Source organism: Lissotriton helveticus, chromosome 3_1 (genome assembly GCF_964261635.1).
Source record: "Lissotriton helveticus chromosome 3_1, aLisHel1.1, whole genome shotgun sequence".
Classification (NCBI taxonomy): domain Eukaryota; kingdom Metazoa; phylum Chordata; class Amphibia; order Caudata; family Salamandridae; genus Lissotriton; species Lissotriton helveticus.
In genome coordinates this window covers 324,999,096-325,017,170 of record NC_136061.1, presented here as the reverse complement: position 1 = coordinate 325,017,170, position 18,075 = coordinate 324,999,096, and the positions used below count along the sequence as shown (strand labels likewise).

Genomic DNA, 18,075 nt, shown 5'->3' with positions numbered 1-18,075 from the left:
CCTCCCCAATTTGCAGAGCGCCTGTCGCTCCAATAAAACCATGTAACTACAATTTGGGGTTGGCTGGCTCAGCCACGTGTGTACCGCCCTCCCGCACTTCTGCATCCGAGGGTTAGCCATATAGACAGCATATTCAAAGTCATAGAACACCCCTCAGCAGTCGTTTACCATGTCGGATAGGCCCTGATTCCCTTACATAGTCCTCCGTTCCTGTTCTTACTTGTCTGCCTGGCCGGATACGATTGTTGCATTTTCATTATTGATATTTAGATGTGTCCTCACTCTCCGCCCCTGCCGGTCGGTGTCCAGCGTCGTCTTCAGAGTGTATGTGTGGTTTTATTTCCTCGGTCTGGGTTCCACCAGGAGGAGTACGCCTTCAATTCTCTTGTTTCCGGCCTGGATCCCGCTGCCACTTGAGATTAATTTTTTCCCTCTTTTAAGCCACTCCCACACTTTGTCCGGTGTTGTGAAGTATAGAGATTTGTCTCCGTGGGAAATAGCATCATGTATTTGAGTTTTTTTGCTCTCAAGGTTCTTTTTACCTCATCAAAGATGCGTCGTTGCCGCTGTAACATGAGGGTTAAGTCTGGGAAGAACCAGATTACAGAGTTTTCAAAGGGTATTTCACCCCTCGTGCGAGCTGACTGTAGTCTTATGTTGCGATCTCGTAAGTTAAGGATGCGTACAATTATTGTCCGTGGCGGGCCCCCTGGTTTTGATGGCGGCACCAGTGCTGTATGCGCTCTCTCCACAGAGAAGTAGCTCGAAAGGCGATTTGGTTTGAGGTGATTAAGTATGAGGTCTTCCAAGAAGAGTACCGCATCTGGGCCTTCTGCCCCCTCAGGTACCCCCACCACTCTAATGTTATTTCTCCGGGATCGTCCTTTATGGTCTTCGAGTTTTGCTGCCATCACTCAGTGTTTCTGTGTGAGATGCTGTATCTGTTTCTCCATTCTTTGGGAAGCAGTTTGCAGTTTGGCGATATCTGGTTTTGCTTTGCTGTGCCTAATCTTTCAGAGGTTTTATTCAAGTCTGCTCTCAGCAAGGTCACTTCGATGGTGACCTTATCCATTTTTTATTGGGCGTTGTCCCCAGCTCATGTATCGCTGCCATAATTGCCCCCAATGAAGGCTCCATTGGGTCCTGAGCTCTGTACGGCGCTGCCCCCTTCGACATCGGTACCTTGGGTACTGTATATTTATCAAGTTTATTAATAGTCTTCTGTGGCGGGGCACTCTTGGGGCGCATTGTGTGGCCTTCCGCTGAGGTGCGGCGGGAAAAGCACTGCGGAATCTCAGTCCAGGCCCGGCTTCCCGATGAGCCTCAGGGTCTCTGCCCCTCCGCCCGCCCCACAGAGCCAGCCAAGACCTTGTTGCTGCAGATCCAGCCACGGGGATCTCCCTGTGCAGTAGGTCTGGCCCAACAGTTCACGCTATCTTTAGGTTGAAGCACGATCTCCCACCTGGTGGCCCCCCCTGTGGTGCTTAAGGAGGTGATCTGACACATTCCTCAACAACAGCTTTGTCATTTACAAGAATATCAACTCAGTCGATGACCTGTTTGTGTAAGCAGATCTTGTAGCAGACAAACTCTTTTACAAAACCCTTCATGTCTAGAGCCTTTGCTTTTTGTTTTACACAATTAATGATAACTTTAAACAACACAGACTTCAACAATTACCAGTGCAGCTTTTTAGAGTGTTTCTGAAAGAAAAAGAGGGCAAACAACTGAGATGAATTCTCGGTCTATGAAGCCTTGTCAGATCCTGCACTGCTAAAGACCCACTTCCTCCTAGTTACCAAAGATTTGGAATATCATAAAGAATACTGTTCCTTATTCTCACCATCCTCCAATCGTTAGTCAGTTTAACCCAGTGTCATATCCTCTTCCTTCCATGGCCAGGTACCATTTGGCTTCTTAGCCTTCCTTCACAGTTAATGGATGGATTATGTGTGTTGTACCCAGATCTGATGTTTTACCTCGTAGTGATTAAGCCGCCTTCCTGGCATTCTGTAGCTAGGCACCCGGATGTCATTGTGAACTAGCATTGCTTGTGCTACCTCCAGAATTCACCATCAAGCTTGACTGCCACCTCTGTCTCCATGAATCAGAATAAAACTGATGCGGATGCTCCACATATTCTAGCGGAATTTCATGGAAAATCTCAGAGTTTCGGTAAAGGCCATTACAGTTCTAGACGACCTCCAGAAAAAAAATGTTTTTAGCCATAGAGGCACCAATGATGGCCAGACTAATTGTCTGGAATTACTACTTAATTAGGAGTGAATACCACTCAAAAATGTTCCAGAAACCCAGCACGCGCCTCCGGAAATAAGGGGAAGAGGTTTGGACGCATTGTAAAAAAATAAGGGGTTCAAGGGAGGACTTATCTCTGCCAGGAATTAGCATTTGAATAGGTGTGGAAAAGATATAAAATGCCCCCTAGGAGCAGTGATACCTTCTCAGTACCTCCCAGAATATTCAGGGTTGGGCTGTGAACATCCTTTTTGACATTAGATTGTCAAATTCTGCTTTACAGGTCTGCAGGGTTTGCATATAGCACTTTGGGGTGCACTTGAAAGGAAGGGGAAATTGATCCCAAAACAATTCTAATGTATCCAGTGTCTGGTTGCTTGAAACCCTTCCTTTTGTTCTACCAGATGTCTGTCTCTGGTTTATTGGAGGACACTGGCCGGCTTATACTGAATTTTGGAATTAGATGTGGAAAGGACATTATCATTACCATATTACATCCCTCCTCCCCCCACACACCCTTAGCGCCCGTGTTTACTGTGGCCCAAAACTTTGCTGTCTTAAAAATGATCAAAGTGAGTAGGGTTAGCCCCAAGAACATTTGGTTAGGTTGTGCACAGAAGTTATTCCCATTCACAAGCTCATGTCGGACATAAATGTGACCTCTCCCGGCACTCACTTGGGAATATTCCTGGACCATAGAAAGATCAGCAGAGGACTGAACCTGCTTTCTGTGGCCTGAGAAGCGACCTGAAGGACTGGACATGGTCTTGTTTGTACTCAGGACAAAGAAGTTGGCTCCAAGAGTAATAAGGCAAACCTTCTGTGCAAGCTACAGGGGTACAACAAGCTGCAAGATGCATTTCCTGCACCTGCCCTGCTGATATGTGGCAACTAGACCTGGAATGGACCCTCTTGTTGGCCTCTGACGGACTCCTTGTGAGTCTGAGTGCCTCCCCGAGGTTATGGATGTCTTTAGAAGTGGACTCCTGTGGTGGATTAGAACTTAATGAACTACAGTTAGAAGGTAAATATTTGACCAGAAGAAACCTAGTTGGTCCACCCGACCTGCGTTAATTCGCGGTCAGTGTCAAATTGCGTCTACATCCCAGACTATGGTGACTGTTGACTATCATCAGCACTTTATGCTACTTGACACTATTCCTACTTAAAACGTGAAAAATTCATAGCTCCGGTTCCCCTTATTGGAGTTAGTTATTTTTGCATTATTTGGTTTACTGAATTTTACTCTATTTCTAGTTCAGTTTTGATTTTTTATTGTTTTGCATTGTGACTTTATTACTGTTTTGGTACTACATAAATACTTTACACCTTGCCCTAAGTTAAGCGGGTCTGCTATAACTACCCGGGTGTTGAGCTCAGGTTAATTTAATGACTTTAAGGGTTCACCCTGATCAGAGCTGTGATTATTCCTGAGGTGAGTAATCACACACCTACAAATAATAATCTGTTTTCTTACATGGTCTCTTTTAAGACCATAAAGGATAATTAAGTTATAAACCTCTATTTCATTAGCAGAAATACAAACCAAAGAAATGATTTATATTGTATTAAATGTGTGCATTTTAATAATGATGTATATTCGGTTTTTCCTGTGTTTATAACTTTATTTTTACTGGGAATGGTTCAAAGCTTGTGAAACTGTGACAAATAACTCGACTAGGAAACTTTAGTTACAGATATGTAACTTCTTTTTGGTAGAGTGAAGCAGCCTGGCAAATATTTTGTAGTTTACTTGAATCTTGTTTAACACAGCCACGAGGAGGTATCAATGTCTTTAATGGAGATGATTGGAAAAACGTTTATTTCTTATTAACACTCACGGTGTCCAAGTACAATATTTTCCTCCTCTGTTTTATAGATGATCAGAGGGAATGTTTATTCACTGCTGCACATTATAGTGATTTTTTCCCCCCACAATGTTGAATTTGTTTTTGACAGCTAAGGGCACTTTGAGTGAAGACACCATCCGGGTGTTTCTTCAGCAGATGGCGTCCGCCATGCGGGTCCTGCACAATAAGGGTATCATCCACCGAGATCTCAAGCCACAGAACATCTTGTTGTCATATGCGACACGCAGAAAAGCGGCCCTCAATGGCATCCGGATCAAAATTGGTAAGTAGACCTTTTCTGTCTTACAAACCTAATCATAAGCCCTGTGTGGTTATTTACAGAGAGAATATTCATCCCCACAGCCTCTGTTGTGTTTTAGTTCGGGTTAAGTGTCTTGCTATCCGGTAGCCCTGCGGTGCACAGACGGTTATGGAGGATTTGTAGTTTAATGTGTTAAAGAAGGAAATGCTGTTCACAAGAATGTAACAAAAATCCTTTCCCATTACCCCACCCAGCACATTGTGAAACCCAGCCTAGGCTTAAACAGTTTTGCATAAAACTGTGGTCCCATAAGAAAAAAAAACCACCAGTCACAATTGTAATTTGCATTTATGTAGCGCCTACTACACCTGACGGGGCATTTAAGTGCTTTTCGGCGAGTAGCACTCTACTCTGGACCCCAAAAAGGATTAGTGGCGAATTAGTATAGGGAAATAAGAAATTAATTTGAGGGGGTGGACCTGTGAGTCTGTTATTTAGGTTGAAAGGGATAGAAGAGAGAGAGAGAGATTTGCATTTGTATAGCGCTTGGTACCCCTGATGAGGCATCAAAGCGATTTTCGGCGAGTAGCGCGCTACTCTTGAACTCAAGCAGGATTAGTGGTGAACTGTTATGGGGAAATATGAAATTAATTTGAGTGTTGTAAATGTGAGTCTATTACTCGGATTGAAAAGGATAGAGGAGAGAAGGGTCTAGAAAGTATGTATTTGGAGATCATAGCAGAAGGAGGGGGTTTGGGATGAGTGGGGGGGACGACTCAGAGGGGAGTGTTTAGGAAGACTTGTTTAGGAGATTTAAATAGTAAAAGAGGTTTGAGATGATACAAGGGAGAGATAGAGGAGGGTCGAGTCTGTAAAGGGTCGTTTGGGGGATCATAGTAGTCAGAGTTGAGGTAGAGGATATATTGAGAGAGGTTTAGGGTGAGATATAGGGTAGTGCATTGGAGATGCTGAATTAGGAGTAAAGTAATAAATGTAAAGATACATAAGTACATGAAAGTAACGTAGGTATGTCAGCATCTAGTATATATCCATGAAAGATGAGGAAGCTTACACAGTGCAAAAGACGATATTTATTAAGTTACAACTGCCACGCAGAAACGAGCAGTATATTCGTACCATAAATATACTTACCTTGTCTTGTAAAGACTGTGTGGTAAAGTCATATAACCTATTCAACATGCTTAGAGACAAGAGGCAGATGTGACCCTTGAGCTCCTGTTAACTGGAGGTTCCAGTGCCCTGCAACGTGTATTACTTTACACAGAGCTCCTAATAATTGTGGAAACAATAGCAGTACATCGCCTCAAAACCGACCCCATTTGTTAATTAAACCAGTTCACTTGCCGTGTTTCCCAGTGTGGGTGTGGCCTAGACATTTGCCTTCAACAATGAGACTACTTGGAGCATGCCAGCTAAGATCATTTTGTTGTCCAAGTTTTTTGACAAATGCAGCCGTTATTATTCGAGTATTGTTGTTGTGGTCAGTCTCTGTGGCTGTGCTTCAGTCCTGGCTAGAGCGCTGCAGTGCTAGGACAAGACATTTCTGTGTAGCCACCAAGGGCGTCAACAGCTTGAAGGGCAGAAAGTGCCCAGGAGCCTCAACTACCCGACTCGTAGTAGAGGGAGGGCGAAATGTGGCTTCACCGAGGATTCAAGAAATCCTTGAATCACTGCTGTTCACATATTCAGTGCCACTTGTTAGCGAAGAGTATTAACTTGTGGTCCTTCAAGGTATCTGTTGCTCTTTCACATTAGGTGTTTGATTGGTGACATGCTGCCCTTCTCCACTCACACCTAGAGGGTACCCAGTTTCCTTCATATTTTAAGATCTCCAAGCATGTCGTCAGCGTGCTGCGACATGAATGGCCCACGTGTCTTAAACCTCGGTGGGTCGAAAACTGAATGTTTGCAAATCGGATCTAAACCGAAAACCTTCACCGCTCCTTCCGGCCCGCTTCTGTTACTTGTCATTGATGATTCATTAATCTGACCTTATTGGTAGTGTTAAAGTCTATTTCTCCAGTATTTCGAGTATTTCGAGATAGTACACCGCGTATGTACCAGCTTGGTTACAGCCTCACTATTTTTTAAATGTCTTTCTCTTATCCGTTCTTGTTCCTGCTCTACTTTTCCGTTTGTAGGTTACTATAGCCACATTGATTTGTCACTTCACTGCCTATGGCCACTGCCTCTTGACCCCATAGAGATTATCGGATGAAAGTGTCTAGGAGACATGTGTTGACACTTACTTCTGCAAACCGGGACACTTTAAGGCGGCCCCATGTGAATTTTTTTTAGATTCTTTTGCAGTAAAAGGTTTCTTTTTTATGTAAGCTCTGTGCTCAACTCAAGAATGGTCTATGGCGCGTGATGTCGATCACATTTTATCTCGTGACTGCTGCTGGCTCTGGAGCGGGGTAGGCATACGTGTTTTCAGCCTCTGGGCGGCCACTCCACCTGGGCCACAGGGCCAGTGCCTGCCTCTGCCCTGCTGCTCTGACAGCGGCCTGGCCCGCGCTGTTCAGCCCCTGCCTGCCCCTGCCTGTCCCCGCCTGTCCCATCCCCAGCGGCAGTAATGGGACAGGCTGGGGGAGTAATGCGGCCTGTCTGTGGCAGCTCGATCATGGCGGCAGCACGTTACCTGGCGACACTTCCACGCTCTATTCCGGCAACGGCCTGTTGCCTTGAAAAGGTATATATAAATAGAACTATAGAGGGCAGGTGAGGAAAAAAGGAAAGGGAATCTTCTGCAGTATAACTTTATTTTATGCATTGACACAAAGCTGATGTCTTGGACTTTGAGACATACCTGATGCAACAGCTTTTAGGTATTCTGTTAGAGCTAATAATATTGGAAGCGGTGGTTTGACTTTACTCGCATTGCCCATGATGAGCCGTTTTAAACTCTTGTGCCCACCTGACAAGCTCGCAGACATTTAATAATTTCCTCTGATAGTGTGACGGTATCCGAGTCATTCTTGTGTGATTACATTGGTGATAGGGTATGGATAGCACTGCTTTACAACAGACCTCTCATTTTTCACCCCTTAGATCAGTGGTTTGCAAACTTTTTGATGCAGAGACCCCCATCAAAATGTTTTAGGGGTAAGGACGCCCTCCAGACAAACATTTCTAGAACCTGGTACTCCTTATCATGGACAACCATAAATGTTCTCCAGAGAAACTGGCAATCCGTGGTTGCACCTTATTAGTGCCAGTTTAACACCCAAATACAGCAATAAGAAACAATATAAGTCCCTTGCGCTGCCGGTGCATCGTTTTTTATGACGCTCTGGTTGAGCAGAGTGCAGACCCATACCTACGACGCGGCTTATCATGACCTCCTACATATGGTGAAAGGCAACCCAGCGCAAGTCGATGCGTTGCCTTACACTGTATCAGGGGGTGTTCCATGGGTGTTGGGGTGGGTTTTCCAATGGGTTTTTGACACATTCCCAGATCTAAATAAACAAACAACAAAAGAGTGATTCCAAACAAAGAGTTTGCACAAGGAGTTTATTAAGAGATCCCTCACTCACCAACCCAGTTGGTGACATGCTTCATCATTGGGATCCCGCGCGAGGGGCCGAATGCCTCCCGGGTGTGCTTTGACACCTTGTTACAGCAGAGCGGGTTTCTTTGGGAAGTGCAGTCCGTGAAAGTGAAAGGTTAAAATTGTCTTTACTTATCCCAAATTCTTTTATTGGTGGAGAAGTAAGGCAAGGTTAAAATATTGTGAAAGTGGATGTAAATACTGGTTAAATTGGCCATTCACATCCTAATGTGGCAGTGCAATTACAGGTCTACATGTTTCAGCCTCTGGTTGCGAGTAGTGAGGCTTTCTTCAGGACCAGAATGCCACAGAGTGTGCACACGCTAAGGTGCACCCTCACCTGTGACACCTAAATACCGCAAGACTCATGGTTTACAGTGGGCCTTCAGCAATTTCTGAAAGCAAGACAATTATGAGATGTAGAAAGATCTTACACCATGGATCCTAGCGGGGAGGGGGGGGGGGGGGGGTTGGCTTGTAGTCACACATACGCCAAAGCCAGACACCCGTGCTAGGTGCCAAACGGGCGTATGGCTTAATATGCAAATCCTTTACATTTGCAGATTAACTCATTGTGTACATTTGCATTTCTTTCAGGCCAGCAACAAACTGGTAGAATGGTGTGTTTAGCTGTCTGCCTGACTTCAGTTTCCCAGCACAGGGGAATCCCTGATTAACAACACTCCAGGGAAAGCATTTTAACTACTGGAATTAACCACCTGGGATGTTTTCTTTTAGCAAATGAAGAGTGTGACCACTTTCCCATGCGTCCAAGGCCCCCCCACTGGCTCACTCCCCACATATTGAAGACCTCTACCTTAGATGGAAATAGAAAGTGAAAATATTGAGTTGCCCCTACCGGGATCTGCATCTAAATGAGTTAGCATGCATATGTTGTTGTGTGATTTGTAGCCTCACAAGGGAGGCTGGCACCAGCACTAAGAGGGGAGAGGCCTTCCTATACACTAGTTGGGCACCAGGCACTTTATTTATTCATGTTCATATTTATTTGTTTTTGCGAATTGAGCACTGGAGCTGATGCATGTTTCTGTCGGAAGGTGTTTTTTTTCTCTCTCCAATGAAATCATTTTGTTCGCTTTCAGTAATTGCCTGTGAAGGTTCCCATGCTGGGTGGTCGTAGTGAAGGGGGAAGCTGCCTTCTGTAGACAACAGCTGTTAAGAATATCATATTTATATATATATAAATACATATATAGATATATATATATATATATATATCTATATATGTTCACGAAAGGTGTCCCCCTGTGAGGACGCACTTAAAAAACCAGGCAAATCCTGCACCTTGAAGCAGCATTCATTTATTCATCTGAAACCGGACATCACAGTGCTTGTATATAATCCTTTACCCTACGCGTTTCAGAGCTACAAGCTCCTTGCTCACGGGCTTCGTGCAATGTCAGTTGGCAGAATTAGGTGAAATACCGAGTCAGTTCATTTATTGGCTTTAAACATCTTCCGATGAGTCAGTCACGCCCTCTGGTGGGTTATATATATAAATATGTGTGTATATCCCAAAAATGGTACTAGTCCTGCAGGACTAGTACCATAAAAAATTTCCTCGACCTAACTGCAACCTACTTGACCTCCGTCTCTGAAAGCGGAGTAAATGTGACAAGATAAGAGTTAAATGCATCTTTATTGCTCATTAACTTTGTGAGCAATCAAAATGCCTTTAAATCTTGTTATCTTGTCACGTTTGCTCCGTTTTCACAGACAGAGGACAAGTTGGTTTGTTTTCCTACTCGCCAGAAAGGGCGAGTAGGACCTAAAAACAGCTCGACCTTGTTAAATTTAGCTTGACTATGCGAGCGGTCGAGTGGAATTTTCGAGCCCTGTATATGTATGTGTGTGCATGGCTTTTTATTACATCTATTTTATGTTCATTAGCAATCTCTCTAGTTCACAGAAAACAACTGAATCGCGCAAACTGTTTTCAAAGGAGAAAAAAGTTTATAACTTAGATGTGATGCCACTAAGGTTCATCTGTTTTCTTTGTTGTCTGTAAATCGGTAATATGAAGGGTACAAGATCCATGAAAATAAGATCCAAAGGTCTGTGAGTATGGGGCCTTTTCCTGAATGGTGGCGTATCTTGGGAGAATGGTTTGCCCGACAGGTGGTTGACTTACTAGGCTGCTGACATGGTAGTGTCAAAGAAGATTTCGGAGGTGCGAGATGAATGACTTGGAGATGGATTACCTGGAAGGTACCTGACTTTGTAATGAATGTTTTGAGGTATACTTAGCCTGCTGGGTATCCAGTCTTAGGAGAATGGTGTGCCTGGCAGGTGGTTGACTTACTGGGCTGCTGACATGGTAGTGTCAAAGAAGATTTCAGAGGTGCGAGATGAATGACTTGATGATGGATTACCTGGAAGGTACCTGACTTGGTAATGAATGATTTGAGGTATTCTTAGCCTGCTGGGTATCCAGTCTTGGGAGAATCGTTTGCCTGGCAGGTGGTTGACTTACTGGGCTGCTGACATGGTAGTGTCAAAGAAGATTTCAGAGGTGCGAGATGAATGACTTGGAGAGGGATTACCTGGAAGGTACCTGACTTGGTAATGAATGATTTGAGGTATACTTAGCCTGCTGGGTATCCAGTCTTAGGAGAATGGTTTGCCTGGCAGGTGGTTGACTTATGGGCTGCTGACATGGTAGTGTCAAAGAAGATTTCAGAGGTGCGAGATGAATGACTTGGTGATGGATTACCTGGAAGGTACCTGGCTTGGTAATGAATGATTTGAGGTATTCTTAGCCTGCTGGGTATCCAGTCTTGGGAGAATCGTTTGCCTGGCAGGTGGTTGACTTACTGGGCTGCTGACATGGTAGTGTCAAAGAAGATTTCAGAGGTGCAAGATGAATGACTTGGAGAGGGATTACCTGGAAGGTACCTGGCTTGGTAATGAATGATTTGAGGTATACTTAGCCTGCTGGGTATCCAGTCTTGGGAGAATCGTTTGCCTGGCAGGTGGTTGACTTACTGGGCTGCTGACATGGTAGTGTCAAAGAAGATTTCAGAGGTGCGAGATGAATGACTTGGTGATGGATTACCTGGAAGGTACTTGGCTTGGTAATGAATGATTTGAGGTATACTTAGCCTGCCGGGTATCCAGTCTTGGGAGAATTGTTTGCCTGGCAGGTGGTTGACTTACTGGGCTGCTGACATGGTAGTGTCAAAGAAGATTTCAGAGGTGCGAGATGAATGACTTGGTGATGGATTACCTGGAAGGTACCTGGCTTGGTAATGAATGATTTGAGGTATACTTAGCCTGCTGGGTATCCAGTCTTGGGAGAATCGTTTGCCTGACAGGTGGTTGACTTACTGGGCTGCTGACATGGTAGTGTCAAAGAAGATTTCAGAGGTACGAGATGAATGACTTGGTGATGGATTACGTGGAAGGTACCTGACTTGGTAATGAATGATTTCAGGTATACTTAGCCTGCTGGGTATCCAGTCTTGGGAGAATCGTTTGCCTGGCAGGTGGTTTACGTACTGGGCTGCTGACATGGTAGTGTCAAAGAAGATTTCAGAGGTGCAAGATGAATGACTTGGTGATGGATTAGGTGGAAGGTACCTGACTTGGTTATGAATGATTTCAGGTATACTTAGCCTGCTGGGTATCCAGTCTTGGGAGAATCGTTTGCCTGGCAGGTGGTTGACTTACTGGGCTGCTGACATGGTAGTGTCAAAGAAGATTTCAGAGGTGCGAGATGAATGACTTGGTGATGGATTACCTGGAAGGTACCTGGCTTGGTAATGAATGATTTGAGGTATACTTAGCCTGCTGGGTATCCAGTCTTGGGAGAATCGTTTGCCTGGCAGGTGGTTGACTTACTGGGCTGCTGACATGGTAGTGTCAAAGAAGATTTCAGAGGTGCGAGATGAATGACTTGGTGATGGATTACGTGGAAGGTACCTGACTTGGTAATGAATGATTTCAGGTATACTTAGCCTGCTGGGTATCCAGTCTTGGGAGAATCGTTTGCCTGGCAGGTGGTTGACGTACTGGGCTGCTGACATGGTAGTGTCAAAGAAGATTTCAGAGGTGCGAGATGAATGACTTGGTGATGGATTACGTGGAAGGTACCTGACTTGGTTATGAATGATTTCAGGTATACTTAGCCTGCTGGGTATCCAGTCTTGGGAGAATCGTTTGCCTGGCAGGTGGTTGACTTACTGGGCTGCTGACATGGTAGTGTCAAAGAAGATTTCAGAGGTCCGAGATGAATGACTTGGTGATGGATTACGTGGAAGGTACCTGACTTGGTAATGAATGATTTCAGGTATACTTAGCCTGCTGGGTATCCAGTCTGTGACGTACCTTGTCTGGTACACACAGTACTGATTTTATGATACATTTTAGTGGCCTATCAACCGCCCTCCTCCCCAGATGTCTGTCTGTGCCCGTTATGAATGTCTTCCACCAACACAAGTGGCCTTTTGTTTTTAGTCATGATAGCTTTCAAGTTCCCTCTTGAGTCCGTCCCTGATGGACTTCAAGAGTCTAATTGTGGTATTCTTAATAGGCTTCAATCAAGTGATCGTCTTCTCTTTGTCTGTGATGAGCCTCTCTCCAGCTGCCCTTTGGTGACCTTCAGTGATTTCTTTTTTCTGAATTCTGCTTTTGACTATTCTGTTCTTGTACCAGAAGTCCGCATTGCAAGCTAAGATGGGCTTCTTACCAGTTGTTTGCTGGTGTAGGGGGCTTCCACCTGGAGTACTCTTGTAATGGCCAACATAGAGACTCTGCCAGCAGTGACCTCGTATTCAGCCATGTTATAGTTCTCCCAGGAGTCATCTTGTGCTCACCTCTAGAGTCTTTCCCACCCAAATGAATGTGCCTTTTTCGCTTGTGTTAGTCTCTCACATAAGGTGGTTTGTGATTTTCTTGGTGTGCTTCTTTCTGGGAGTTCTGTTGTGTTGGTCCATTAGAACCTCCTCTTAGGTCTATCCATGATGGGCTTTCATTTAGAGTTCTCTCATGTCGATCTCTACTTGAAGTCATCTTGTGCTCATTCATTCAGGATGATCTTTTTTCCTGGTGGCATCTAGTGACCATCCTTGATTGGCTTCCCTCTTGAGTCCTTCTATATCTGCTCGTGGTAGCCTCTCCTCATCTGTGTCATTTTTACTCTCTGTAGCAGTCTATTTTGATTTAATTCCTGATGCTATTGCATCATCCAAGCAGCAATCTTGTGATGTCCTGGTTGGGCTTCCCGTTAGGAGTCCTTTTGTGTCTTTCAATGGTGTGTGTCCACATTTATTGTTTGCTTTTTCAGGGGACAGCTCAAGTCCGCCCACAGTGGGCTCTCCCCCAATGAGCTCTTGTTCTGTCCATCATGGAACTCAGCCCAAACCCTTGAGAATCCACCTGAGTTTTATGTCTATGATAGGCTTCTCTCAAGGCGTGCTCATGGCTTTGCCAGGAGTGCCCTTTTCTGTCTGTAATAGGCTTCCCCCTGGAGCGTATTATGTAGATAGTGAAAACATATTTTTATACATCGCTTCATACCGCACTTTGCTGCTTTTTTAAGTGGTACTATTAACTAGTTTTTGGTTCTCAATTTACTGACCTCGAAAAGATGGAGGACTGAGTCTGGCTTACTGGGACAACGCATTTTGTCAGTGGCAAATGTTAAATGTGGGGAGCCATCCTGCCAGACGGTCTTTTCTCCAGCCGTTCTCGGTGATGGTACATTTACTGCATAATGACATCTTGCGACGCAATCATTCCTCATATACAGCACTCCAGCAATGTGAGTGCCAGCTTCATTGATGGGCTGACATATGCAGGCATGGAAAGAGGAGGAGAAATTACAGGCAGGGACTACCACTGCCTCGTATTTCTCAGTGTTTGAGTTGCCAGTGTTTCATTCATAACTAATGATGGCTGGATTTCTGTTCATAAATTGATCTGTCCATAGTACCATCCTTATTTACAGCTTTGTTACTGTTTGATGTGTAAAAAATATGACCTAAATGTTTCCAACAAAAATTGCTGTGGTCTGCAAATTCTTTGAGTGGGTAGGAGTTCCGTAATCTCGTCTTGTGCACAGCCTAAGGTCTCTAACTCTTTATTGAAAACAATTCATGTAATAAATCATTTCTCAATCACCAGGATTGGCTCGCATTCTTGAATGGGTACTGAACACTTGGTAAGGTCTGTCTAATAAGCTGTAAATGGAGAACTCATTAGACAGCCCAGCAGAGATGACCCGAGCCATCCTGGAGCCGGAATGATGGACTAAATGGTGTTAAAATCCAGTTTTTCTCTCTGGTGTCTCATTTGTTGCTTGCTTTTATTTGTTTTGTAGCGGACTTTGGCTTTGCTCGATATCTGCACAGTAACATGATGGCTGCCACACTGTGTGGATCCCCCATGTACATGGTGAGTAATCTGGTTAAGTTTCTTTATTTATTCATTCACACATATCAGATGCCATGCAGTGCCTCTTTAACTTTCTCATGGGAGAACTGTACAGAAGCCGCTATTATCACTCCGGCCTGTGGAACATTACTTGTTATCAATGAGTAGGTGTGGTGACTATGGGCTAGAATCCAGCAGTTCCCAATCTGTGCGCCCCGGCGCCCCAGTGCGCCGTCAAAACCAGCTAGGGGCGCCGCAGCATGGTCATGCAAATAAAACTGATGCTGTATGACCTCACGTAGACACAAATAATGCATTCTGGAGTTCACTTAAGTTGTTCCTTCTCTTTATCAATCCGTGTCAATGTTGTCAGTAATTAAGTCTGTAGATTTATAAATGTTTTAAAAGAAACACCTAAAGTGGCTAATTAGCATCTGCCCGTTGTTTAAGTGGACTACAATTCGTAGTGTCAAAGGTGCGGGCAGATTATTCAGACTCTACCGTTTTTCACTAACGCCCACCACGCTATATGATATTTAAGGATTGGAACAGACTTGCAGAGAACAGTTTAAAATGCAATGTTTGCCTTGCTTTTCGGATTTTCATTTATGTTTTGCCAGCAAGTGAAGCACGATTCTGCCTCCGAGATGCCATTTAAAAGATTCTGTGTATTAACGGTGTCTATGTTAAAACTCACCAGCAGTGGATGGAAAACTAGACTTAAAAGATTTGACAATAAATCTTTCTGTAATTACCCGGCTCCACCACTAACAGTGCTTGAAAAAATTACTTGTGTGTTTGACACCATTCTTGCGGTGCTGAAGTTAAGAAAGAGAAGAGTGGACTCTCAAAACGCAACATTTACTTTTTTGTTGCAAAGTACGTTTTTATTAGTGCCAGCTGGAAGGAAAATGGCCCAGTTGGATGTCAGAATGTTAACGGACTTCTAAATGTATTATAATGTAATTAATGCTGAGAATGCATTGACCCTAACATTTCTAAGTTACTTTAGACAGCTAATCAACCGTGCTAAGGAAATCCTATTCTTCTCATGACAAGAAAGTCTTTTGGTTAAGTTAATATCCACTGCTGGGTTTTGTCTGCGCAATTGGCGCGTTTAAGTCCCAGGAGGTATAGTTTGCTGGTGCCCAATGTAAACATTACTATACGTGGCGAAGTGCCTTTATAGCCATCACTTCGCACCTGCCGCTGCTTTCTTCAAGAACAGCTAGAAGAGGCCCATTTATTACAGACTTGAACTGTGTGAATAGTGCTTTTCAGCTGGTTGGTGTGTTTTGCGTGTTTGGGATGTTCAATGCCATGTGTGTTTTGGGGCCCATCGGGAGACGGGGAGGGGAAGAACCGACCGGACACAGGTATATAGTGTGTTAAAGGCCGCTTTTATTGGAAACAGGTGCATCCTGAACATACCCCAAACCTTGGCCTTTGCCGCACAAAACTAGGCCTAACTAAATAAACACATATCTGCCAATCCCCCCACCCCCACCCCTAAACATTTCCCCAAACAACCTCATAAACCTCTTTATTATGTACACAAACGCCTGGCTCAATGTTTTATAACCTCTGCCCTATGTACACTCCCTCCCTTCTAACCAGTAAAGTTCCTTCCTCCTATCCTATCCCCCCATTATAACTAGAGAAAGCGCCAACCTCGAGAACACAACCCCAGCACCTGCTCCTAGCGACACACTCTTTACCCTACCACAGAACACACCTGTAACCAACAAAAACCCCTTGCTATCCCCCCCTTAATCCTATCCCTTCACAACAGGGAGGGTGGGTGGGACAAATAACTCCTAACCTAGCCCGGCTGCTGTGTCACTGTCCCAACTACTGGTGACAAGTGACCTAAAATGGCCGCTTATGTATCCCCCTAGCCCAAAAGGAGCCCAAAAGACTGCCACCCAGCCCAACCAGCCCAAAACATACCTTCCTGTGTCCTGCCTTCCTGTACCCCTCCCCTTCCTCCCGGAGCCCCAAATTCCCCGGGGGGGCGAGCCTCCCTCCGGTCGGCCACCCCCCGCAAAGCCCCATTGGGGCCCATCGGGAGACGGGGAGGGGAAGAACCGACCGGACACAGGTATATAGTGTGTTAAAGGCCGCTTTTATTGGAAACAGGTGCATCCTGAACATACCCCAAACCTTGGCCTTTGCCGCACAAAACTAGGCCTAACTAAATAAACACATATCTGCCAATCCCCCCACCCCCACCCCTAAACATTTCCCCAAACAACCTCATAAACCTCTTTATTATGTACACAAACGCCTGGCTCAATGTTTTATAACCTCTGCCCTATGTACACTCCCTCCCTTCTAACCAGTAAAGTTCCTTCCTCCTATCCTATCCCCCCATTATAACTAGAGAAAGCGCCACTCGAAAGCCTTTATTACTTTCGACCCCCCCCCCCTAGGACCTCTGCACCTTCGGATACCGTCTGACCCCTATCGCCCTGTCTACCGCCTCCTTCAACTGTACTACATAAAGTTCCATCCCGTACCTGGACAAATGTACCCCATCCTCTAAGAAAAAATATATGGCCCCATACTTTAACTCCGGGTGTTCCATTCTTCCCAATCCCTCCTTCTCGCAAAAGGTCCTCATCTCTCTGTTAATCTTCCTCCTAGTTCTATCAATCGCCCCAGGTCTCACAGCCCCCCTCCAGCATCTCCTCGGAATGAACTCTGACCAAATAATGTGACACCCTGCCCACTGTCTCTTGATCTCCAACAGATCCCTCCGCATCTGCTTCACCAAAGCCAAACCCTTACATTGCACCAGGTCGTTCTCACCCAGATGTACCACTAAAACATCCGGGCACACCCCACTCCGAACAATGTTATTTAACACCGGCACCAACTCGTGCCAACGCATACCCCCTTTTCCTCTCCAATGGCACCTAAACAACTGTTCGTCTAGTTCCAGGTTCAAATTCTTGCATTTCTCCCATTCGGCCTTTTCCGCTCTTTTAACAAAAGAATGTCCCACCACATAAATGGACACTGCCGCCACCGTAGGCCCCGCCACTGCACCTGAAAAGAGACACATGTAAGTACCAAGTCCGCACCCCTTCTCATTCCACCGCCACCCCTCGCAACCGGACGTACGTCTTAAAACAATCCGACTTCCAGCGCCCCAACCGCTTAATGTCCTCCTTCCCCCAACCCCGGCGCGCCGCCTCCGTCGCCGCCCCGATACGGAAGGAATGTGTCCCGAAGTCTTTTGGTTCCTCACCCATGGACCGCAGGGCGTGCCGCAGGACCCATAACAACTGCGCGGCCGTCACACGTCCCGCCTCACCCCTGTCAAAAACCTCCGTACCCGCCTCAGTTCCCCCGGCCGCTAACCGCCTTCCCCACGCCACTGGACACACCGCCTCCTTGTCTCCTGGCCCCAGTACCACCCACGTGCCCCTCTCCCTTTGATCGGTTTTGGAACGTCGCAGCCGCACGGCAACCTCCCTGCCCCTGAACTCCACGTCCCCCCACCTGACGCCCGCCTGCCCCTTCAAACCCACCAGCTCTGATACCCTAAAGGCCCCGAAGTACAACCACGACATCAATGTGGAAAACCGCACCGCCTCTTCCTGATCTCTACATACCACCGGCATTCGATTCAAAGCCCTCCAGCATCGCCTCCGTAATAGGCCGTCTCTGCCGCACCCGGGCCCCTTTCTCTCTCTCCCAACCTTCCAAAAGACGCCCTCCCAATTCCCCCGCCG

At 45.6% G+C, this 18,075-nt stretch overlaps 1 protein-coding gene across 1 annotated transcript in view; it reads left to right on the top strand.

Annotated features, from left to right (window-relative positions):
- ULK2 (unc-51 like autophagy activating kinase 2) overlaps positions 1–18,075 on the top strand; it is a 565,259-nt gene that overhangs the window by 242,765 nt on the left and 304,419 nt on the right. The window contains exons 6-7 of the mRNA XM_078679911.1: positions 4,216–4,389; positions 14,283–14,356. Of these exons, the coding sequence (XP_078536037.1) occupies positions 4,216–4,389; positions 14,283–14,356 (248 nt within the window). The remainder of the gene's footprint in view (positions 1–4,215; positions 4,390–14,282; positions 14,357–18,075) is intronic.